Source organism: Prionailurus bengalensis, chromosome A2, assembly GCF_016509475.1.
Source record: "Prionailurus bengalensis isolate Pbe53 chromosome A2, Fcat_Pben_1.1_paternal_pri, whole genome shotgun sequence".
Lineage (NCBI taxonomy): Eukaryota > Metazoa > Chordata > Mammalia > Carnivora > Felidae > Prionailurus > Prionailurus bengalensis.
Window position 1 is genome coordinate 12799456 of NC_057348.1, and position 24773 is coordinate 12824228.

Sequence of the window (24773 nt, forward strand, 5' to 3'; positions counted from 1 at the left end):
AGTGGGCAGACCCTCCCACTGGCAGCCGGGCTCACATCCTGCCTAGCATTTCCCTGACCCCACCGAGGCAGAGGCATGGAAGGGTCCTGCTCTGGCCATTCTGTCCACCGCACACTCCGCACCCCTTTCCTTTTCACGGATCACGTACAAACCTAGTATCGATTTCAGGGGATCGAGGCAGACCCCAAATCCCACCCCTTCTGGAACCCACTTGAATTTCCTATTTTCTCTTTGGGCCCAGGGTTCCGGGTCGGTCGTTTCCCACAGCTTTCCCCTGACGTCTCTCTAAGACCTCCCTTCCCTGGATCCTAGGCTCCTCGCCCCAGGGCCCCGAGGACAGCCCTGTTCCCGCCTGTGGTCTCTTTTCCCATTGGCACCCCCAGCCTACATGCGTGTGCATGTCCTTCCTGTGTGGCAGATGCCCGGCCCTTGCTCTGGCTTATGGTTGTCACCAGCCAGGACATCTCAGTTCTCCCCTGCCGTGTCCTCTGGCCCCAGGAAGGGCAGGCATCCACTTAGCAGCAGGAGTGCTGCAACAGTGTGGTGGGGGGAGGGCCAAAGTCCTCAGGGGGGTGGGTGCAGGGACTCACCGTTGGGACAGAAGAAAGCACTGTAGGTGTAGCTGCGGGGGGCTCCTTCCGGCTGAAACAGAGAGATGGGGAGAACTGAGCAGAGGAGGAGCAGTCGGCACGGGCGGGGGCGGGGGGGGAGCGGCCGCCCTCCCACGGCAGCGGCTCCGAGTCTGGACCCTGCAGGGTGGTGCCAATGTCACGGGTGCCCAGAGAAGGACCAGGCTGCCTACCTCCTAGGCCCGAGTGGGGAAACTGAGGCTCATTCCTCTTCTCCGGGCTCTGGTCAAACCCACTCACCAGCTGCTTCTAGACTGGCCGTGCTTCCCATACTCCCACCTTGTCCTTGGGGTCTCCTGGGCTAATCGGGGAGCCAGGCAGGAGGGCACCAGCTCCTCCTCCCCCCGGTTTAGCGCCCGCGGTGGTTCCCAACCGTCACCTGCTTCCCCACCTGGCGGGAAGGTACTGGTGCCACGTGCAGTTTCGTCCCCAGCAGAAGGCACGCAGCGTCGCGTGAGGGTCCACCAAATATCTGATCTGGCAAACAGACCGCGCACCCAGAGCTCTCCAGCGGGGTGGAGAGGCAGCCGGGCTTTGCTGCTTTATCAAGCCACACGTCGGCCACGTCCTGTTTCATAAACCTGGTTTCCTCGTCCACCACGCTTCAGTGTTTCTGCTTCGACATCTCAGGTCTTCTGATGCCCACCTGTCACCTCCCGCCCCCAGGGCCGCCTGCACAAAGCGATACTGCAGATTAGGCAGCCCTTGAGCCGTGTGAGTGGGAGAAAAGGCCCAGGGGCAGAGCCCCTTGAGAATCCCTCTCTGTGCATTGAGAAATTCCTCCTGCAGACGGACGAGGCAAGAACTCTGGATGGCCTGCCATCTCCTCTGGCCCCAGGAGGGCGGGTTGTGGGCCAGGGAGCACGTTCAGGCCGAGCAAAGGGTTGCCAGGGGTCTCCGTGTTTCCCGTTGAGGCCATCCCCTCACCCCACTGGCTCACGGAGATGGCATTCCTCATCAGAGGACCCACTTGTCCCGGAGGAATCCATCAGGTCACGTCAAGCAAGCTGTGGCCAACGACTCGTCCACCTCGGGGAGTTCTGCCCAGCGTGTGTGTGTGACTCCGGGCGCTGATGGAAATCATTTGTGCTCCGCGCTGCCAGGACCACGGCCAGGAGGGAGGGCGGCTGTTTGCAGCCGAGCCCCTGGGGAGGGGCAGACACTGGGGACGCCGTAAGGAGCTTCCTCGGGGCTGTCGTGCACTCTCCAAGTAGCATGAAGAGTCTTGGCAGGGCTCTGGGCTCTGACGTGTCCAAGCAGCCCCCAAAAGATGGGACATCACTGCTACCACATGCCCAACGTGCACTGCGAGGTGCCCTCTCCACACTGTGGGGTGAGCGTGAACGCCCCTGATTTACGGAGCAGGATTGGACTATCAAGACATACGCCCAGCCCACACGGAGCGGTAGATCCTAGATTCCCAGCCAGCAGGGGAGGTGGGGCGTCAATGAGACCCCAACACCCGGGCCCCTCTGCTGCACAGGCTCTGCGTCCTTTCTGCCCCAGGCATTCTAGTGACAGCCCTCCAAATGCCAGGTCATAATCCCTACGGCTGCCTATGACAAACAGGAAGTCGGAGACAGAGGCACATCGCCCTCCAACACGGTCAACGTGGGGGTCAGAGGACACTTCCCTGCGGCCCCTGCGAGTCCCAGGCCGCTTTCCCCAAGTCCACGGTGCACGGCAGAGGGGCTGGATGCTGAGGGCCTCTAGCGAGGAAATGCAGACACCCCACGCCTGCCCCGAGCCCCAGAGCAGGACCCGTGGGGGCTGCCCCCGCCCCAGCCAGGCCCCCGCCTCGTGGGTGATGGAATCAAGCCCTGGCCGAGTGCCCTGGCTGAGGACACGGGCTTACCTCAACCATGACACTGCGCCTGATGTGATCCCTCCCAGTGGGGCCCCTCCTGTCAGCGAAGTGGTCCTCCAGGTGTCGGATGGACTTCCCGTCCCGGCAGCAGCTTGTGTCTCCGTAAGCCAGGGCTTTGGCTGTGGGGATTTGTGTGCTCAGCGCTTGCGGTCCGAACAGAACGCCCGCCCTCCCGGGGAAGCCTCACGCCCCACCTCCTCGTGGACCGCCTCGCCCCACCTCCTGACCATTCCCCAGCCGCCGTCCTGTCTCTCAACGTGGCCTTGACCTCACGTACTGCCCCACGGGCCACTCACCTGTGCCTGGGGTCTGGACGGGGGGGGGGGGGGGGTGTAGATGCCTGAAGCAGCACGGGGCCTCACCTGTGACGTTGCTGAGTCCCAGGTCACCAAAGGACAGAACCACCCAGGTGGGTTCCGTCTCCCCAGAGGCCACGCACATCTTCTTGGTCAGATGGCGTCTGCCTGGATGCCCCACAAAGCGGATGCCCTTGGGAACTGAGATCTTCACGTAGACCTGGGGAGGGAGGGATGCCGCTCTCAAGGCTCCCGGGATGCGTGCGCCCTCCGGGCACATCCCACTGGCCACCGCCCACCGCGTCAGCCCTCTCCAAAAGCCATGCTCTTCTCAGAAGGTCCCCTCACTACTCACCGTGGTCTTGCTGGGAGCCCTCTCGTTACTTCGGCCCCCCCAACACCCCACGGGGTCAGCCTCCCCTTAGGGCCAAGGCTGATGGGGGGCACCAGATGGGCACCAGATGGGAGGGACCGCTCCCCCTGCAGGCCCCACAAGGCACTCCCCCTGACCCTCCATCCAACCTCTGAGGTCCACAGGGTCATAACAGAGTTCTGTGTGTGTGTGCACATGTGTGCATGCACGTCTCTCTGTGCACACCTATGTGCATGTAGGTGTGGTCTATGCATACACACGTGCACAATGCATGTGTGCATGCGTGTGCACACGAGTGTCTCTATGTGCACGTGTGGTTAGACCTCCCAGTCTGCAACAGGCTCCTTGGTCCACGTCCATTTGTCCAACGAGCATGTGTGAAGCACCTAGTGGGTGTAGGGGCCCTACTAGGAGCTAAGGTAATGTAGCCAAAGAGGACACGAGTGATCCCTAGGTGCCTGAGGGTCAACACGCCTACATCACACACGCATGCACGTGTGATGTGGAGGGAAGGTTCCGAGGAAAATCGAGTGGCAAGTGTGACAGAGCATCTGAATCCTGCCTGACGACAAGCCCGGCGGGACCTGAGTGTGAGCAGCTGGTGCAGGCTGCGTCAGGAGCTCCCACATCCCTCTTGACTCAGTGTTCTTCCAGAACATTCTTCCAGGGAGGGAAGAAGAAACTTGAGAGCCAAGTGTCAGTGGGCCGTATTTTCCGGCTCCTGGGCAGAATGACCGCCTGCCCGTGTTGAGGGAGCTGGATGGGTCCGTTTTCCTGGTGCCTTGGGGATGTGCAACAAACCAGCCTCCAGCGTGTTCTTGCAGCTAAAAGGGGCACCTGAGGGTCCCACCTGCCCATTCGGTGAGGACCCTCCCTTGCAGGGGCCACCTGGTTGATCAGGGATCGGTCTGCACTTATTCTGGCTTTTTAAGATGGGGGTCCTGCTCCTCCTGGCTATGCAAAAAGAATGACAGGGGCACCTGGGTGGCTCTGTTGAGTAAGCATCCGACTTTTGGTTTCAGTTCAGGGCATGATCTCACGGTTTGTGGGTGCCAGCCCTGCGTCGGGCTCTGCGTCGACAGCTTGGAGCCTGCTTGAGATTCTCTCTCCCCTTCTCTGCCCCTCCCCCACTCTGTGCTTTGCTCTCTCTTGCTCTCTCTCAAAATAAATAAATACAACTAAAAAAAAAAAAAAAAAAGAATGACAGAGGATGGACCATACAGACACTGGGCTTTGGGGCACTGCTCCCCGGCTGCCTGTTTTGAGCCTATTTCACGTGTCCCCCTTAGTCCCCTCAGGCCACCCCCCGGCCACCGCCTTGCTTTCCAACACAGCAGCTCCCACCCAGCCAAATGCATGGGGCTCTGATTACCCCTCTCCTGCTTTCCCCATCAGACCCTAAAGCCCAGCTAGACTGTGTCATGGGCAATTCCCGGGACAGGCTAAGCCGCCTCCTGCCTCTGTTGCATGTGTATGCTGTTCCCTCTTCCAGGAATGCCCTTCCAGGTCCTGGTGCCTGGCTCAAACAGTGCCTGATGACTCCAGAGCTCAGGAGACCTGACTCTTCTCGGGGCTCCGCTGGCTCCCTGCAAACACTCAATTCTAACACAGCTCTGCCCCAAACTCCCTGGGAGAGCTTGGGCATGTAACGATGAGTCTCTGAGCTTCCTGTCTGCAAACAATTGCATCGACGGCCCTTCTTCCCCGGCCCACATGGGCATTTGATATCGATGTAGGCAAAATCCTGAGGCCAGCACGGGGCACAGAGGTTAGTGGTAACAGCGCTCCGAGGTTGAGCACAGATGGGGGTCCTGGGCCCCGGGGTCCTCTGACATCTGCACAAGGCCCAGCACACACAGAGCATGTGCACAATTGGTTCTGAGTGACAGTGAATTCAAATCACTGGCATTTTACACCCAGGGGCCCCTTTCTGGTGGCCTCTGGATGTTTCATTTCCATTTCAGAACCTGCAACGACTATTCTTTTTTTTTTTTTCCCCTCCAGTTGAAATTTTCCTTTAATTAAAAAGTTTCAAGAGACAAGAAGCTCCTATGTGACAGCACATTAACGTGTGGCTCTTCTGTGGAATCAAAGAAACACCAGCGGGAAAGTCAAATATAAACACCAGCATCGAACTTGGGCTGTGCCAGCCAGACGGCTGTGCGAGAGTCCTTTACTGGCCTTCAGGCTGTCACCCGCCATCACATGCCACATGTTCTGATGCAGACATAATCATTCAGTGGACGTTTAGAACTTGCAAGTTCAAGGAAAAAAAGGAGTAAAATATTTTGTGCAAGCTCAAGGTCACCTTCTGAGCCGGGACTCAGGGCTCGCTGTCGCCTCCGGGCCAGGCTCAGAGCCATCCCCTCTGAGACTCACAAGGGACCCTCGTGTCTGCTCTTTCCCTCCTGTGCCAGAGAAAGCCAGTGAGGGCGAGTGGGGCCAGGGTGAGCTCTCCTGCCCAGTTTACAGATGGGGTAACTGAGGCAAAATGGGGCTATAAGTGGAAGTGCTGAGCCAGAGCCCGGTCTTCTGGGGGCAGCGGGGTCTGAACTCGCTGGGACCACAGCTGCGGGGTAGTGGCTGTGCCTCCCACCCAGGCAGCCTTGGGTACCCCGCTGGTAGCAAATTCCAATCACTCTCTAGCCACGTGTCCCCATTGTTTCAGGAAAAGCCAAAAATCTGGGGTGAAGTCTCTTGGTTTCCATGGTGCCTGCTTTGCGGCTGCAGCTCACATCTGCCCTCAGTGTGTCGTGAGCCCGCGGCCCTCGGGGTCCCCACCCACTTGGGCAGGGCCAGGGGGAGGTCAGCCACGTCCCCAGCGTGTGGCTTGTTAGGGTGAGGCTGAGACCTGCAGAGAGCAGGCCTGCTCCCAGCTGGACCACTGATCCTGTGCCCCACTCACCCCTCTACCCACAGCCTCGGCTTCCAGCCCCTGAGGGCTGCCTCTGACCCCGGAGAGCCCTCCCCACTTCCCTTCCTCCCACCCACCACTGACATCCAGGCCTAGCCAGCGCCCAAGGATTACAAAGTGGTGGAGGGTGAGTGCTCCTGGCCTCCCCAAGCCGCACAGATACACAGACCCCTGCCCCCCAAAACTCTCCCTTCCCCTCCATGCACCCACCTTATCTCACAGGCCATCCCCCTCGCCAGCCGGCCTTCCTCCCCAGCGTCCAAGCTCAGCCCCAAGCCCCCCCCCCCCCCCCCCCGCCTTGGGGTAGCTGTAACCGTCTGACTGTGGCCCCCGGAAAGTTATGTTGAAGTCCTAAACCTTCTGGTACCTGTCAACGTGATTTTCTTTGGAAACAGGGTCTGTGCAGAGGTCATTAAGTTACCATGAGGTTATTAGGGTAGGCCCTACCCCAACAGAATTGGGATCTTTAGAAGAGGAAACACAGAGAGAAATTCACAGAGGGAAGAGAAAGCGAGGGAAGAAGGAAGGCCATGTGAAGACAGGCTGCAGATTGGAGCCACGCAGCCACAAGCCGAAGACCGTCAAGGGCTGCCCGCAGCCGCCAAAGCCAGGCCTGAGGCACCAGACGGACCCTCCCTCAGAGCCCCCAGGAGGAACCCACCCTGCCCGCACCTTGACCTTGGACTCTGACCTCCAGAACTGTGAGACAACACATTTCTATTGTCTCAAGCCACCCGGTTCCCACTACTTTGTCACAGCAGCTACACGAAAGGGGTCGAGGAGCCTTTTTCACCAGACCCCACCGCACAGCCCCTACAGGGGCTGGAGCCTCGACAGCATGACCAGGGTCTGGGTCCCTCTGCGGACACCCTTCTTAGCATCTGCGAACCCATTTAGCGTGTAACCACCGGTGACTCCTATCTCCCTGACATTTGTGGAACCTGAAACACCAACAGGCAGAGTAACGCGGCCAGGGCCGGCCGGTGTGCAAGTATAAACTGGGAGATCAGGGCGCCTCAGTCGGTAGAGCATCCGACATTGGCTCAGGTCGTGATCGCAAGGTGCACGGGTTCGAGACCCACACAGGACTCTGTGCTGACTGCTCGGAGCCTGGAGCCTGCTTTGGATTCTGTGTCTCCCTCTCTGTCTGTCCCTCCCCCACTCACATTTTGTCTCTCTCTCAAAAATAAACATTTAAAATAAAGAAAGAAACAAACAAACTGGGATACTGAGCACTTGCTTTGCTGACCTCCAGGCCTTCCTGCCCCTGCCTCCCCAACAACACAGGGACCGCCCCTTCGGTGACTCCCTCCCTGATAATGAAGATGCTCTGTCCCCTTCCAAGCCCCTCAGGCTGACCCCCTCCCCTCACCCCTGCCTCTTGACATCACGGGTGCCATCCCCCCACCCCCGGGCACAGGGAAGGCTGTGTGCGGGGGCAGGTGTAGTACCTCGGCACAGGTGCCCATGTAGTTGTAGACGCTGAGCGGGATCTTGGCTTGCTCCCCGCGGACCACGTAGGCGGGCAGGGTGAAGTCCACAAAGAAAGGCTTGAAGGTCTTCAGCACGGCAGGCACGGCGACACCCAGGCCCCAGGCCTCGGACAGACCCACGGCCTCACCCACCCAGCTGGTGATGGAGTCCGGGACCCGCACGCTGAGCATCTCCTCGCCGGACGGGTCGCTGCGGAAGGATAGACAACCATGGGACCCTTTTCCAGGGCCGAGCTGAGGCAGCCAGGTGGGAATGCAGGGCTGCAGCTGGAAGGCCTGGGGGCCCAGGCAGGCGCCCCTGCAGCTCGGCAACAAGCACGTAGGTACAACGCGGCGTGTGACAGGAGAATGCCGCCCCTCGGCCCTAACTCAGGTAATGAGGCGCACCAGTGGCTCTCAGGACAACGGTGGACCCACAACAGTGCACGCTCCGCCCAGTGTAGCGGGGGGAAGACACTGAATTGAGGGGTTGAGTCATTTGGGGCTTGTGTCTCCCAGAAGTTACACCCAAGCCCTGACCCCCTGTACCTGTGAATGTGGCCTTATTTGGGGAAACAGGGTGTTTGCAGATGAAATTAGCCAAGACGAGTTCATACTGGATAAAGGTGGGCCCCAATCCAAGGATGGGGGTCCTTATAAGAAGGAAATCTGGACACAGAGGAGGAGACCATGTGAAGACAGAGGCAACAGACGGGAAGGATACAGCTAAAAGCTGAGCACCAGAGCCCCCAGGGGCTGGAGGAGGCCCAGAAGGCTCCTCCCCGGAGCCCCCAGGGGCTGGGGGAGGCCCAGAAGGCTCCTCCCCTGGAGCCCCCAGGGGCTGGGGGAGGCCCAGAAGGCTCCTCCCCTGGAGCCCCCAGGGGCTGGGGGAGGCCCAGAAGGCTCCTCCCCTAGAGCCCCCAGGGGCGGCGTGGCCCTGCCCACACCTTGATCTCGGATGCCTGGCCTCCAGAACTGTGAGACAACAAATTTCTGTTGTTTTAAACCATCCAGTCTGTGGTTCTTCATGACAGCAGCCACAGGAAACTCATACAGTACCAAAAAAAAAAAAAAAAAGTACAACGTATCATCGATCATTTTTTATATTGATCGCATTTTGAAACAACCATGTTTGGGGATATGTATCGGGTTGAATAAAATATAAGATTCAGATGAACTCCACCTGTTTCTTTTTGCCCTTTATAACACGGCACTAGGAAATCTGACGTTACGTACGTGGGGAATTACAGATGTTATCTTTCGAGCAGACGGTGCTGCTCACGATTCTCCCTGCCTTCACCCCGCCCCCACCCACCCCCCCACCAACGGCACCACTGATCACGTTAGGATGGCTCGGGAGGGAAACCCTGTGGTCAACTTTGCATATCCAGGATGTCCTTTCCAGATTTATCGTAAACATTTGCTGCAAGAATCCTCTGCTCCTTACTCACCTGCCTGACCCCTGTCTGCCTCCCGGGAGCCTGACCCCAGGCTGCGGCACATGGCGACCCCGCGGCCCATCAGGCCCCACAGGACCTAGGACATCTATCCTCACTTCTACGAGGGCCACACGCTGTCACCCTGTGACAACTCAAGTCAGCCTCTTCCCATTAGAAGTGCCAGAACTTTTACCAGCGTCATATGGGCACAGCCAACTTTTCTGTGGACACTGGGTGCCCCCAGCCTGCCCTTCAGGGGTATCTACCCTTCCTGGCCTGGCATCCTTGTCCCACAGACTCCTGCAGAGCCCGACCCTCGATTATAAGTCTTTGTGTGATTTTTTTAGGCCTGACTACAGGCTGTTACAAAGGCTTTCCCTCGCAGGCCTCGGGGAAAGCCGTCCTCCCCACACCAGGCTTGTGGCCTAGCCAGTGTCCTGTGGTCTCTGAGGGGAACTGCAGTCAGGGACTCTGGGCCCCTGGCCAGCCATGCTTCTCCCATATTTGCCTTCCCAGCCCCAGTGCCTCCATTCCTAGCTCTGTGTGTTTTTAGGGATCTGCCTGGGCCCCAAGGTCATTAGGTGTCTGAAGACCTCTGCCAAGGTCTCCTTCTCATGGGAGGAAACCTTGAAGGCATTTCTCCCACTTTGGCTCAGCACCCAGTACTTTCCCACTCTGAGCTCTCCTCCCTCCATTCCGTAGGTGTCCGGGCCCATAAAACTGCCAGAGCCGTTTGTCCAGGGGTCTCTCCATAGTGAGATGACCCCCATGTCTGATCCACCTGCAAGATATTCCGTTCTGTGGGGAAACCGGAACAGGGGGCATCAGGCTACACTGCCACAGTAATGATGAAAGGGCTTCACCATTACTTTCACTATGGCTTCTCGTCATTGCTTGACTTGGCCACTCCAACACCTGACAGCTCAGTTCTCCCTCTCTCCAGCTCAGCCTTGACAGCTCCCACCCATCCCACCTTTGTGCATCTCGACCCTTGAGCCTCGTCAAACTGCTCAGAGTTACCTGCTTTCACAGTCATACCCCACCTGGCTCTGCCCACCGACCTGGGGGTGCTCCCTCTGCCTGAAATAACCATGAAACAGCCACAAGAATGGGAGCTGCCCACCAGCCTGGCTGGGCTGTTGTGAGGGGCCTGGAGATGCACAGTGCACTGTGACCACCCCCAAAAAACTCACAGAGGGGAGGTGGGCATTATAGCCGAGGACAGAACATACTGGGCACTGGAACCAGGATACTGTCCCCAATCCCTACCATGTGCCCAGACAAGGTCCCTGCCTTGTGCTGCCTGCTATAAGGCACACAGAAAACAAAAAGCACAGTGATGGAAATAAGGCCCTCCTTACGAGCAATTACATTAAATGTAAATGGATTAAACTCTGCAGTCAAAAAAGCAGAGATCGACAGAGTGAATTAAAAAATATGACCTGACTCTCTGCTGTCTACAAGAAACTCACTTTAGCTGCAAAGACAAAAATAGGTTGGAAATGAAAGAATGTAAAAGATATCCCAGGCCAACTGTAACCAAGAGAAAGTAGCCGTGGCTATCCTGATACGAGACAAAATGGGCTTTAAGTAAAAAAAGAGTATATAAGAGACTAAAAAGGACATTAGATAGTAATAAAAGGTTCCATACAGCAAAAAGATACAACAATTACGAACACCTACACGTCTAATAACAGACCACTGACATATATGAAACATACAAAAAGGGAAAGAACTGAAGCAAGAAATAAAAAGCTTACAATAATAGTTGGGGACTTCAATAGCCTGTTCTGAATAACAGACTGAACAACCAGACAGAAGATGAGTAAGCAAGTAGAAGACTTAACACAATAAAGCAACCAGATCCAGAGGCATGCACACACGACAGTCTTCAAGCAAGATCATGAATAAGGTCACAAATGAAGTCTCAGTAGATTTTGAAAGGCAGATATTAAACAAAGTATCTTCTCTGACCACAGTGAGACAAAGTTAGAAATCAGTAACAAAAGGAAAACCAGAAAATTTACAAATGTGTGGAAATTCAAGAACATATTTTTTGATGTTTATTTATTTCAAGAGACAGAGAGAGCATGAGAGCATGCATGCAAGTGGGGGAGGGGCAGAGAGAATCCCTAGCAGGCTCTGTGCTGTCAGCACACAACCCGACACAGGGCTCTATCTCACAAACCATGAGATCACGACCTGAGCTGATCAACACATTCTTAATTGACCAATGGATCAAAGAAGAGATCACAAAGGAAATTTTAAAATACTCAGAAATGAATGAAAACAAAACATAACACACTAAAACTTCTGGGATGCAGTAAAAGCAGTGCTAAGGGGGAAATTTATAGCTATATATGTATTAAAAAAGAAGAAAGATCTTGGCGCACCTGGGTAGTTCAGTTGGTTAAGCGTCCAACTCTTGATTTTGGCTCAGGTCATGATCTCACGGTTCCTGAGTTCAAGCCCTGAGTTGCTGATGGTGCAGAGCTTGCTTGGCATTCTCTCTCTCTCTCTCTCTCTATCTCTCTCTCTCTTTCTTTCTCCCTCCCTCTCTGTCTGCCTCTCCCCACTTGCACAAGCATGTGCACACTCTCTCTCAAAATAGATAAACTTTAAATAATAATAAAAAGAAAGATCTCAAATACACAACCTAATTTCACAACTTAAAGAACTAGAAAAAGAAAAACAAACTAACCCCAAAGCTAACAGAAGGAAGGAAATAATAAAAAACTAGAGCAGAGATAAAGGAAATAGAGAACAGAAAAATAACAGAGTATCAACAAAACCATAAGCTGATTCTTTGAAAAGAGCAATGAGACTGACCAACCTTTAAGTAGACAGACTAAGGGAAAGAAAGAGAGAAGTCTCAAGTTAGTAAAATATGAAATGGAAGTGGGGACATTACTACCCATTCTGAGAAATCAAAAGATTATTTTTAAAAAGTACATAAAAAAGTACATAAATACCTATATGCCAAGAACTTGGATGACCCAGACGAAATGGGCAAATTATACAAATGCAAAACCAACCGAGACTAAATTACAAAGAAATACAAAATCTGAAGAGACCCAGAACTGAACAGACCTCTAAAGAGATTGAATCAATAACCCAAAATCTGTTTACAAAGAAAAAGCCCCAGACCTGATGGCTTCACTGGTGAATTCTACTGAACACTTAGAGAAGAACCCTTGTGCACTGTTGGTCGGAATGTAAAATGGTGCAGCTACCGTGGGAAACACTCTACAGGTTCCTCAAAACGATTAAACATATGGGGCGCCTGCGTGGCTCAGTCAGTTAACCATCCGACTCTCAATTCTCAGTTTCAGCTCAGGTCATGATCTCACGGTTTCATGAGTTCGAGACCCGCATCGGGCTCTGCACTGACAGGGTGGAGCCTGCTTGGGATTCTCTCTTTCTCCCTCTCTCTGTACGCCTCCCCCGTTCACGCTGTCTCTGTCTCAAACAAACAAAGAAACAAAAACCAATTAAACACAGAATCACCATACGATCCAACAATTCCATTTCTGGGTATACACCCAAAAGAACCACAAGCAGGGTTTGGAGAGCTATTTGCACACCTGTGTTCATAGCAGGATTATTTCTAACAGCCAAAAGGTGGAAGCAAGAGCAATGTTACCTGGCCCCCCAAAACATCCAGCACCCAGAAAATAGATACATTTGACACACGTGAATGATCACAGACAGCTCATGTTAGATTTAGACCCCCGGAACTTAATGCAATCATCTGGATCTGTTCTGACCAGGAGTTAAGTCTTTCCATAATGGGGACACAAGCATCTGTGAAAGCAGTTTGAGGAACCCCCAGCTGTGAGCTCGGTTCTGTGATGACCACGTGCCATGGCATCTCGTGTCTAGAAGCTCCCCCCACCCCACCTGCTCAGCAGCAAGCCCACCCATGGCCCAGGGGCGTCTGACCTTTCATGCCTAACTAGTTTCCCAGGGCAGCCCCCCATCTTTCCACTACTGGTACCACTGGTGTTCTGACCCCAAGCATTGAAAGAAAAAAAACAGCCAATAGCATCTGGCAGGAATTTGGCACAGCAGGGCTTCTTCAAAAAGAACTACAAGGGGGAACAAATGTGGAAAGGAAATGTGCTGAGGAAAGCAGCCTGTTTTGTGGGCAGGAGCTTGAGTCCCCTGAGGAGTGAAGAGGGGACGGAGGGGGGTGGGGTGGAGTTCACGTTCCAGGGAACTGTAATCGTTTTAATGAGCTCGTTACGCAAACAGAGCGGATAGAGTTACCCCAAGTGGGAGTTGTGAGAGGCACAAAGCCCCTGCATTTCATATTTCCTGAGCAGATGTCCGAAGCCGCAGTGGGATTTGGGGTTGACTTCATGGCTTTTGAGTTTTTATGTGTTAGGAAAGGATGCCCAAAGTCTTACTCAGATGTTGATGTCAGATCTGAAAGCAACCCTACCGGGGGCAATCTGGACTTGCACGAGTGCCCTTGAGTCAGCCTGCAGACACAACGAAGAAAAGGAATCTTACTGTACCTGATGTTGAGACAATGCCAAATCCATGTTTCGGGGAAGAAGGTCCTTTTCCTCTTCTCTGCTCTATGAAATTCGAAAAAGAAGTGATTCAGTTTCCATGGGCGTAATGTAATTCTGCTACCTGGCAGGTTAACATCTACACAAGCAGAATGTTAACACGTTACTTCGTACCTGGAAAGGTTAACCTTCTACCCAGTTAGGGTGCAGTGTGTTAATTCTCTTGGCTGTCCGTCAACATTCTACTCGATTAGGACGGAACGTGCTAACTCTTTTACCTGGCAGGGTTAACATTCTACTCGATTAGGACTAGTAGGAGTGAAGCATCAAAGGCTTGATAGAATCACCTTAAATCAACAGGCACTTCACATCCTGAGTTTAGAAGGGAAGAAGGGTCACAGGGACCACGCGTCACAGGGAAATACCCACGGAGACGTGTGCCAAGACAGACGAGTGGACTGGTTTGTCGGAGCAACCAGCCAAAGTCTCCATCAAGAGGGTGACTGGGTTAATCAAATGGTAGTACAATCGTGCAGTGGGATGTTACACGTCAGTCTAAAAGAGTGAGGTCAGTGCAGATATACTGACACGGATGGGTCTCTAAGGCTTGTTGTTGACTTCAAAAAAGAAGGCACAGGGCCACCTGGGTGGCTCAGTCACTTAAGTGCCCAACTTCGGCTCAGGTCATGATCTCATGGTTTGTGGGTTCGAACCCCACATCAGGCTCTGTGCTGACGGCTCGGAGCCTGGAGCCTGCTTGGGATTCTGTCTCCCCCTCTCTCTGCCCCTTCCCACTCACGTTCTATCTCTCCCTCTCTCTCAAAAATGAATAAACATTAAAAAAAAAAAAGAAGGCACAGCACAGTACTATAGTATTCACTCATTGTTTAAAAAAAAAAAAAATCCTTGTATATGCATGGAAAATTTCTAGAAGGATCTCTAAGAAATTATTGACCAAAAAGGGGAATGGAGGGTCTAGAGGTAGGAGAGAAACTTACATTACATTATATAAACTTTCACACTGCTTGAAAAAAATTTAAATCACTGCATATGGTTAAGAAAAATATCTTGTCTTCAGAATACAGATGTACAGATGGGTTATCCAATTACAAAAAGATATGAACACTTGCTTTTGAAGGCATTTGTTATGCCTTTGTGCAGCGGGATTTACAACTGCCTTTGTGGTTTGGGGTTTCAGAAAATTACTCTCATATCCACTCCAGGCCAAGCTCTTGGGGGTCCTGCTACATGAGAGTGTCAGGACCCCCAAGGCACTATCTGGTGGGTGGAGGCCCACAGGCCAGTGTTACACCTCCCTCAGCAACCACATCCTAGAATACTGCCGTGTACCATATGGGGAGCCTGGTTTGCCCATGCTGTGATTTGGAGTTTGGAAACTAGGACCCTCCTGGGCCTGCCACACTCCTGCTAAGTGTGCGGCCCAGGCAGAAAGAACCCAGGAGAACAAGGTATCCAGGACCTCAGTCTAGGTAGAGAATGTGTGAAAGATGGAGAGGGCTTTTGGGGACAGGCTTGCCAGGGCTGGAGGTCTTCTCGGCCACTTCTGGCTTAGAACAAGGGCTGAGGCGTGTGGGGCCCACCCTCAGGGTCTCCAGAGAGACAAGATGCTGAACCACTACTGACCACACCGATGCCAGCCCCGGCCCTTTGGTTCTGTGCCCTTCTTGGAGTGGGTGGGAGAGAGTAGAGCTAAGGCCTGCCTCCCTAGTCCCAGCCCCTAAATCCAGACAGAATGGGAGCCAAGGTCTCCAGAACACTTCCCCTTCCCCAGCTGGCTGGTTGAGACCTGAGCTTGAGGAGGTGGTAAGAGAGGCATCAGACAAAGGGGGTGGGAGAGAAAAGAGGGGAGACAGGAAAGGATAGGAGAGAGGAGAAAACAACACCTCCTGTGAAACTAAAGTTTCCATGACTCTAGAGACAAAACCACAAATCCAAGGGAGAAACGGGAACTCTTCTCTGCATCACTCATTGATAAGCTAGCAAACAGACAAACAAGAAGTGAGCAAGAGTATGGAGAATGTAGGCATCACCATCGACAGGCCTGACCTAAAGTATCCATAGAGAGCCCTGTACAGAATTGATGGGGGCTTAGATCTTATTTTCAAGAAGACATGCACATTTACAAAAGTTGGCCACATAAAAAGTCTTCAAAGTAAGAACAGGACAACAGATAACACACGGACCATGTTCACTGGCCGCAATGCATGTTTGCTACAAATTTATGAAAAACATTAAAAAATATTAATTAAAAAACATCACTTGAAATTGTAAAAAGTGTCCACTTCGGCACAAGTCACAGCTCAAAAAGTTAGAACCTATCTGGAAAGAAGCAATAATGGAAACACTTCACAACACAACTCAGGTGCTTCCAAAGCAGCACTCTTAGGGAAATTCATGCCTTTCAAAAGGCTTCAATGTGCAGAGTTCAAATAAGAGACTGAGAAGTATTACTTGGTGTCCAACTTGAAAAGGCAGAGAATTGAAGGTGAAAAGGGAGGAGAGAGGAAAAGAACGAAGAAGAGAGAGATACTAGAAAGAAGTTTCTGAGCAAAGTCCCTGGGAGAGGGAGGATCAAGCCCCAGCTTCCCTCCCCACCCCAACCCTTCTGTTCCAGGCAGTTCTGCTCCTGAGGTGCCTTCCTTTCTCTGCACCCCCAATCCCATGCACTCGGGTGTGGTCAGGAACTGGGGAGGGGGGCTGGCATGCTTGGTTCCCGGGGTCACTACTAGGTCAGTAGTGACTTTGTCCACCAGGGGACACTGGGACATTTTTGGTTGTAACAACTGGGAGAAAGGGGTGCTATTGGCAACAGGTGGGGGGAGGCCAGAGATGTTGCACAACACCCAGCCGTGCATGGACAGCCCCACCACAGAGAATGATCCAGCCCCTAAAGACCACAGTATGAGGTGAGACAACCCTACTCGACGTGGCAATTACCTGGGGGGTTGTCTGGAGGACCCTGCTGCCACCAGGCTCCCCGTGTGGGGCTGGAAGGCAGGGACAGCCTCATCGGTGTATAGGCCGCCATCTTGTCGGTGGTTCAGGCTCACCAGGTCGGTCATCACCACCAGTCCCGTTTCCTAGGCAACAGACAGTGCCGTGGATGGGATGGCCCCAGCAGTTCCATCACTGTGGGGTTACCAGCCCAACATCCTCTGCTCTGGGCTTGGGTGCAGAGCTTGGGTGCTCTGCTCTGGGTGACACAGGCTGAGGAGATCATGGGGCCCAGTGACCACGTAAGACAGAGCAGAGGGGAGGCCAGCATATCTGTGGCTCAGGCACAAAAAGCCACATGTATGACTCCACGGATATGAAACATCCAGAAGAGGTAAATCCATAAGGACAGAAAGTAGATTAGCAGTTGCCAGGGGTTGGGGGAGGGGGCACAGGGAGCCACTACTCATGGGGATGCGGTTTCCTTTTGAAGGGATGAGATCATTCTAGAATTAAGACACAGGTGCTGGTGGCACAACACCGTGAGTGCCCTAAATGCCGCTGAATTGTGCATTTTAGAATGGTTCGTTTTCTGTTTGTTCTGTTCATTGTGAATTTCACAATTAAAAAAAAAAAAAAATCAGTTGGCACCGTGCCTGATCTACATCAGAGACAGACGGAGATCTGCAATTGTTACTGTTATGATCTCGACCACTGCGCTAAATACCAGGAGCAACTAGACTGCAGGAAAGCCCCACCCCAGACTGACCAGCTCTGCTTTGGGAATAAGGAGTATAAAGTCAGTGACTCAGACTCAGAAGCACCCCCCCCCCCTTAATTCCAAGAGCGGCCAGGGCCCAGCAGTTCAAACTGCCAGGCGTTCAACAAATGTGTAATTGAAACATCGTTTGTTCCAGTACAGACATAGATGTGCATACAGATATATAGACAGATGTAGGCGTGTACTATTGTTTTAGCTAATAGAGCAACGTGTTTAATTGTGGGATCTACAGGCGGTGAGTATATAGGCATTCGTTCTTTTGTTCTACTTTTCTGTAGGTCTGAAAATTTCCCATAAAAAAAAAAAAACAAGAGGAAAAGGATGTGTTTTTTAATGATTTTTATAATGGGAGGGGGGGAAGAGCAGCCACAGATGGGCCGTGCATTCGAGTGGAGACCGCCAGCATGCTCATGGGGGCTGGCGGTATGATCTAGAATGATACTTGTGTCTCCTGCACCCCCCGGTAGCCCCCGGCGTCCGCAGCCCGGAAGGAGGGGGACGATGTGAGCCCCTTGAGAGCACGGCCGCCTGTTCCCAGCGTGATGGTTTTCCTCCCAGCAAAGCACCCTTACCACCTCTGCTCCATAGCAAGTCCCAGTTATTGGCTGACACCCATAGCATTCTGCTCTGGTTGGCCTTGCAAATCAGGAGGGTCCGCTTATGAGCCTCCATTGGGGAGAATCAAACTAGTTCTGCCCCAATAAAAGTTTGGAAACCTCCACCCTGACCATCTCCGTATCTCGGAGTTCATTTGTTTCAAAGCGAGAGGAGCCTGGAAGGGGCGGTGGGTCTAAGACCATCTGTGCTTACGGCGAAGGCAGATCCGGAGTCCTTGGTGATGCCCCAGGGCCACGGGAAGATGGACGAACGCCTGCGTCGGGCTGCCAGTCCAGCCCACCAGAAGGACCCATCCTCCCGGGACACCCCGAAGGCATCAGAAACATCATACTCTTCCAACTCCCGGAAAACCTACAGGCAAAGGAGAACAGAGAGCAGTCAGCCGGAGGTTTCCTTTCCACCCAAACTGGCTCTCGGGGGTCTGGCTGCTCCTTCCGTGAATACCACTTCGAGACAATCTCAGGAGATGGGCGTTGGTGGCATTAGCCCATTCTAAAGATGGGCAGACTGGGGCTGGAAAGGTAGGACCTGTGGACAACGTTCTATTGCAAGAGTCTGATGAATTCGACTCTACGATCTTTCACTACGGCAATAAAGATTGGGTTCGATGGTGAGAGAAAGAATCTGGTTCACATGGGGGCTCTTCACTGACTGGAAAGGGAGAGACCCTCGTGGGGGTGCTGGAGCCTGGCACCAGAGGGCCCCACTCACCTGGGCCGGAGTCAGCTGAAACCCAGACCTGAGCAGGTAGACGCTCTTATCCACCGCAGTGACACACACACAGCTGCCCCTTGCAGCCCTGACCCGCAGGTCAACAACCTCCCCAGGCTGGGTCTCATTTGCTGAGTACGTCACTGAAACCTGGATCCGAACACAGCAGAGAGACCAGGAGCTCGGCCAGACTCTCCTGACTCACCCACCCACCCTCTCCGCCTGCCAAGGAGAACCGGTCTTGGCCAGCTCACTTGGGACCCTGGCCTTGCTGCCCAGGTGAGGACAAGGGCGGGAGGCAGAATGAAAGGAACAAGGCTGGTACAACTGGAACATTCTGCGCAGAGGAGGGGAGGGGAGAGATGGGGAGACAGGCACAGGCCGAGGGCACGCAGCAGCCAGCTTCAAAGGATGCAGGGAGAGGGGGCAGAAGGCTGAGCCCACTGCGGGGGACATGAGTGGTGTCCCTTAGATCTGGAACGCAGCGGGGACAGCTGACTGCTTTCCCTGCGTGCGATCGGTGGTGACTTCTGGAGGTGCTCCAGTAAAGATGCAACCTTGGCTGCAATTATTCCTGAAGGGTCCTGCCCGGGATACCATTTGGGAGCCCGAGCGGCAGCTGTGCACGGCCCGGCACGGACACCCTGGAGCCCCCAGCCTTCGGTGGCGCTTGCCTGTCCCCACTCCCCTGATTGGCCCCCCACGTTCTACCTGGTTCTCAAAGAAGCTCTCCACAGCAAACTGGAGGCTGTCGGCGACGCCTTCTCCGTTCTCCCTGACGTAGAAGACCAGCAGGCGGCCAAGGGGGGCCATGCTGGGGGTCACGGCCAGCCGGAGAGAAGTCACACACACGTTGACCTCAGCTGCTGGGGCTGGAGGGGGCTCTAAGACAAGGCAAAGGTGGGGAGAGGCGTGAGGACCCAGCACCCCACGACGGGGCCACCAATGCCCCAGGTTGCCCTGGGGATGACCTGGGGTGCAGCGTGGAGGTGCTGGCCCAGGGCAAGCGCTCCGTGGACACTTGCACCACCTAGAAGGGAAGGGAAGGCCCAAAAGGATGTGGGTGTGTGATTCCCAGAGCACCATTCAGGCCAGCAGTTCTCAACTAGGACCGTGCTGCCCCCCAGGGGGCAGTTTTGGCTGTCCCGACTTGGGAGTGCCGCGGGCATCTAGCGGGATGGGGCCTTAGCGGGGTGGGGCGCCGGGGAGGCTGCTCAGCCCCCTGCAGTGCACAGGACAGCGCCACCAATGGGAGAATGATCTGGCCCCAAACATCAGTAGTGCCGAGGGTGAGAAACTCTGCCTTCTCATGAGAGAGACCTTGTCTTCCTGTGTATCTATCTATGCACCTGTATCTCTGTCTATGAACTATGAATTAACCTATGAATCTGAGTGTAAATCTAAGTATTTAGGGATCTATCTGTGGATTTATCTATCCATAAATCCATCTATCTATCTATCTATCTATCTATTGATCTATTATCTATCTCTATCATCTACCTATCTTCCTATCTAATCTATCTATCTTCCTATCTATCTTCCTATGTATCTATCTGATTCTCATCTACAGATGACTTCCCCTCAGGGACACTGCCAATGTCTGGAGACTTCTTAGGTCATCGTACTGCCTGTGGATAGGTTGCTACTGGCACCGAATGGGTGGAGGCCGGGGATACGGCTCCATACCCCACTGCACACAGGACGGCCCCACCACAAATCGTCTGTCTTCAAGTGCCCCCAAGGCCTGGTTTGGGGATCCTGCTTCAGGCAGAAGGGCTGTGAAGGGGATGGGGCTGGGGAAGACCCAGGGGAGGTGACGGATATTTTAGTGAGCACATAGAGTCAAGGAGAGGAGGAGGGCTCCTAGGTGCGGTGGGGGGCGGGGGGGTGGCGATCTGGGCAGAGTCGGAGCGGCCACCGGCAGATGGCAACACAGTCCAGTGCAGGCCGGCACAGGGGTCTAGCCTGTGGCTCGCCTCCCCCAGTCCCCTGCAGACAGGCGGTGAGGACACCCTCGAGAGGACGTCTCCACCCGCCCTGCGGCTGACCCCTGCCCATCCTCCTGGCCCGAGCCCCATCTCGCCTGGGACACACGCCCTCCGCCCTGAAGCAGGCACCTCTCCAGGCTGCGTCCTGCTCCCCCTTCCTGTCTGTCCCACCCCAGTGTCAGTGGGAACAGGGAACCCCAGCCTAATGGCCTGGCTCACCCGTCTCAAGAAGGTGCATTAAGCGAATCGGTTTCTCCGGGGCCGCCCGCCGACTTCTCCGCTGGGTGAGGTGGGCGGGCTGCCGGCCCGAGAGCACGATGTTGCCCCGCGCGGCCACCTCGTAGTACAGGGTGAAGCTACAAGGGCACGTGGACTTCACCAGGAAAAGCGCTTCCTCTCCGACCTGTGGGAGACACGCAGCACGGGGGGCCCTGCCTGGCACCCACGGCCCGGCACCCACGCCAAGCAGATGGCTGCTCTGGGGCCACAGGGACACTGGGATGGCTGCGGCAGGAGTGCTGGCCTCCCAGCAGAGAGCCGGGCATCCTGGCGCCGGCCGTGTGCCCTGGGCGGCGGAGCAACTGTGCTAACGGCATGGAGACTCTCGATGAGCTGACGGTGCAGGAAGATGGCCCACGAGAGGTGTGGCCTTTGCCCCCCAGCTCCTGAGAGGCGATCTCCAAGCCTTTGAACTGTCCTGCCTGCCTGTCTCTGTTTACCTGAGGTCTCAGGCCACACCAGATACTGACAATATGATTCATGGGGGGCCAGGGGAGGGGTACAGGTCACACTCTGTCACTTTGACCTCTGGAGGGGCTGGGACTGAGGTCAGCTATGCAGGTGGTCGGCCAGGTCTGGGTGACTGACCCCCAGTAAAAACCCCAGACGCTCAGCATTCCTGGTCATACGTCTGGTAAGGGTCTAGTGTCCGGGACGTATAAAGAACTCTCACAGCGGGGCGCCTGGGTGGCGCAGTCGGTTAAGCGTCCGACTTCAGCCAGGTCACGATCTCGCGGTCCGTGAGTTCGAGCCCCGCGTCGGGCTCTGGGCTGATGGCTCAGAGCCTGGAGCCTGTTTCCGATTCTGTGTCTCCCTCTCTCTGCCCCTCCCCCGTTCATGCTCTGTCTCTCTCTGTCCCAAAAATAAATAAACGTTGAAAAAAAAATTTTTTTTTAATTTAAAAAAAAAAAAAAAAAGAACTCTCACAGCTCAGCAATGTACAGACGACTTTCTAAACTTAAAAACAGCAAGGGAAGCCGGATGAAGGATATACGGGATCTCTCTGCACCGTCTGAGCAATTCTTCTGTAAATCTAAAATTATTCCAAAATTTGAAATTAGGAGCACCGGGGTGGCTCAGTCGGTTAAGCGCTCGACGCATCTTCAGTGCGGGTTATGGTCTCAGGGTTCGTGCGTTCAAGCCCTGTGTTGGGCCCTGCGCTGACAGCACGGAGCCTGCTTGGGATCCTCTCTCTCTCTCCCTCTCTCTCTGCCCCTTCCCCACTTGCACTCCCTCTCTCTCTCCCTCTCAAAATAAAGAAACTTTAAAATAAAATAAAAAGTATGAGGGGGCTTGGGTGGCTCAGTCGGTTAATGGTCCAACTTTAGCTCAGGTCGTGATCTCGAAGTTTGTGAGTTGGAACCCCGCACCAGGCTCTGTACTGACAGCCCAGAACCTGGACCCTCCTCTGGATTCTGTGTCACCCTCTCTCTCTGCCCTTCCCCTGCTCCTGCACGCTCTCTCTCTCTCTCTCTCTCTCAAAATAAGTAAATAAATAAACTTAAAATAAAATAAGAAGTATGATAACAGATTACAACATATTGAAAGATTCTTTTAAAGTCCTCAAGTCCATAACATACTCAAAACAATACAGCAACAAAAATAATGGTAGGGAAAAGAGACAGAAAGTTCTTTCTTCTTTTTCTTTTCTTTTTTTTTTTTTTGAAAGTTCTTTCCTTTTACAGAGGAACACCAACTCCTAAACGTAGAAGGAATGACAGGACTCAGACCTGCCATCACATAGCCCCTACTGTGATAACTGACGACAGCAAGAATTGTCAGTGAGGCTAAAAGCAGCGGGTGAAAGGTCGGTGGGGGTCAGGACGCTGTGGCCGGGAGGGGCCTCAGACTGGCACCACAGATTACTCAGTAGCCTCACCCACCGGGGAGAGAGCTGGTAGAAATCACACACCAACCAAGGATAAGATCAGCTCCAGCAACAGTGGGGTCTCCTAAATCTGCACCTCTTGACAGGCTGCTACGAGGAGAGCACACACACAGTAATTCTGCCCGATTCTAATTCAGGATGTGGGAGCATCTCCCAGACCACACAGGCCCGAATTCTTCACAAAAGTCACGGGGATGAAAAGGCAGAGGTAGGGGCTGTTCCAGATCAAGAGCAGATATGGACACAGAAGAGCCAAAGGCAACACGGGTGGCCACGGATCCCGAATGAAATGCGCACGTGCCCACGCGTGCACACGCGCTCACATATACATGTGCATGCACATAGCCGCACATTACTTGCACACGTGTGCACAAGACTGTGGGCGTTCACGCGCAAGATAGAAGTCACATCCTGGCGGGGCGCCTGGGTGGCGCAGTCGGTTAAGCGTCCGACTTCAGCCAGGTCACGATCTCGCGGTCCGGGAGTTCGAGCCCCGCGTCGGGCTCTGGGCTGATGGCTCAGAGCCTGGAGCCTGTTTCCGATTCTGTGTCTCCCTCTCTCTCTGCCCCTCCCCGTTCATGCTCTGTCTCTCTCTGTCCCAAAAATAAATAAACGTTGAAAAAAAAATTAAAAAAAAAAAAGAAGTCACATCCTGGGGACATCTTTGAAAATCTGAACACTGCCCGTGAATCAAAAAAAAATGTTGAGTTAATGTAATTTTCTCAGACGTGACAATAGCTTTGAGGTCATGTTGAAGAATGTCCTGATTTTTTAGGACGTATTATGCTCAAGGATTTTAAGAGTGAAGCATCAGGATGTCTGTAACTCATTTTCAAATGTTGTAGCCAAAACAAAAGGGCTAAAGAAATAGATGAGTTGATGGGGTGCCTGGGTGGCTCAGTCAGTTAAGCATCCGACTTCGGCTCAGGTCATGATCTCACAGTTTGTGAGTTCAAGCCCCGCATCCGGCTCTGTGTGGACAGCTCAGAACCTGGAGCCCGCTTCATATTCTGTGTCTCCCTTTCTCTCTGCCCCTCCCCTGTGTGCTCTGTCTCTCTCTCTCTTTCCAAAATAAACATTTAAAAAATTGTTTTAATTAAACAAAATAGATGGATAGATGGGTGGACAGGTGCCTTGGACAGGTGCGTGGATGGGTGAGTGGGTGGATGGATGGGCAGAGGGCTGCACAGGTGGACAAGTGGGCAGGTAGGCAGGAGGACAGATGGACAGAAGCAAAATGTGAATTCATAAATCCAGGTGAAAGGCATAGGATTATACTTTTTTTTTTACGATTTCTAAGTTTGTAAATAGTCACCTTATAAAAAGGCACTGAAACAAAAGTCCCCTTCTGTTTCAGATGTTAGGGGGCAGAAAAACGCACAGCCTTCCCCTTCTCATGCACTAACCCCACGGCAACCCTAAAAGATAGGGTTGTCAAACCCATTTACAGAGCAGCAATCCCTCCCTCCCCCGCCCTGCCTGGGCCTTCAAGCTGGAGGAAGGGGAAAGGGCCCTGACACAGAGCCCAGACTGGACCAAGCACGGCCACTCTTGCCTCAACGCCCTGAGGTTGCGCCCAGGGCCCCGGCGATGACAGTCGCGGGGGGGAGGGGCTGGAGCCAGCTGACCTGACTCTGGCAGGATGGAGATGTCCCTCCAAGAGGAAAGTCTGAGTGGCCCAGCCAGGTCCTTGCCTAATGGGAACAGACGATCTCATCTGAGTCTCTTATTCTCAAAACTCCCGCAGTGGGCCACAAAGCCCCCAAAATGGGCCGCTCCGGCACCAGGATTCCTCTAAGCTGCATCCCAGGCACCAACCCCTCCCCCCTCCGCCCTCCCCTGGAGGCCTTGGGCCTGAGCAGCGGCTGGTTTACGGGCCAGTAAGGCCTGGGAGCAATGCCGGGGAGCAGCTCACTCTGCAGCAGCCAGGCTCTGCCTGGGGCCTCTTGGTTAACGGAGTTAACAGGGTGCTTTACGCTGTGTATACAAAAGTGTATCTTATTTAATAGATGAGGGATAAACAAACTACAGCTCATCCATTCCGTG

The 24773-nt window shown here is 53.8% G+C and overlaps 1 protein-coding gene across 5 annotated transcripts in view; it reads right to left on the reverse strand.

The window, feature by feature from the left end:
• Positions 1-24773, reverse strand: part of CPAMD8 (C3 and PZP like alpha-2-macroglobulin domain containing 8) — an 83804-nt gene that overhangs the window by 32187 nt on the left and 26844 nt on the right. For 4 of the 5 annotated variants that reach the window (XR_006298295.1, XR_006298296.1, XR_006298294.1 and 1 more), the window contains exons 14-23: positions 20780-20963; positions 19284-19456; positions 18573-18722; positions 18054-18212; positions 16466-16608; positions 13511-13573; positions 7531-7762; positions 2859-3012; positions 2485-2615; positions 591-642 (exon numbers count right to left, since the gene is read on the reverse strand). Coding sequence is in view for 1 of the 5 variants with exons in the window: in XM_043586915.1 (XP_043442850.1) it covers positions 591-642; positions 2485-2615; positions 2859-3012; positions 7531-7762; positions 13511-13573; positions 16466-16608; positions 18054-18212; positions 18573-18722; positions 19284-19456; positions 20780-20963 (1441 nt within the window). In the remaining 4 variants the exon portion in view is untranslated. The remainder of the gene's footprint in view (positions 1-590; positions 643-2484; positions 2616-2858; positions 3013-7530; positions 7763-13510; positions 13574-16465; positions 16609-18053; positions 18213-18572; positions 18723-19283; positions 19457-20779; positions 20964-24773) is intronic. The other variant, XR_006298297.1, reaches the window with a different exon arrangement.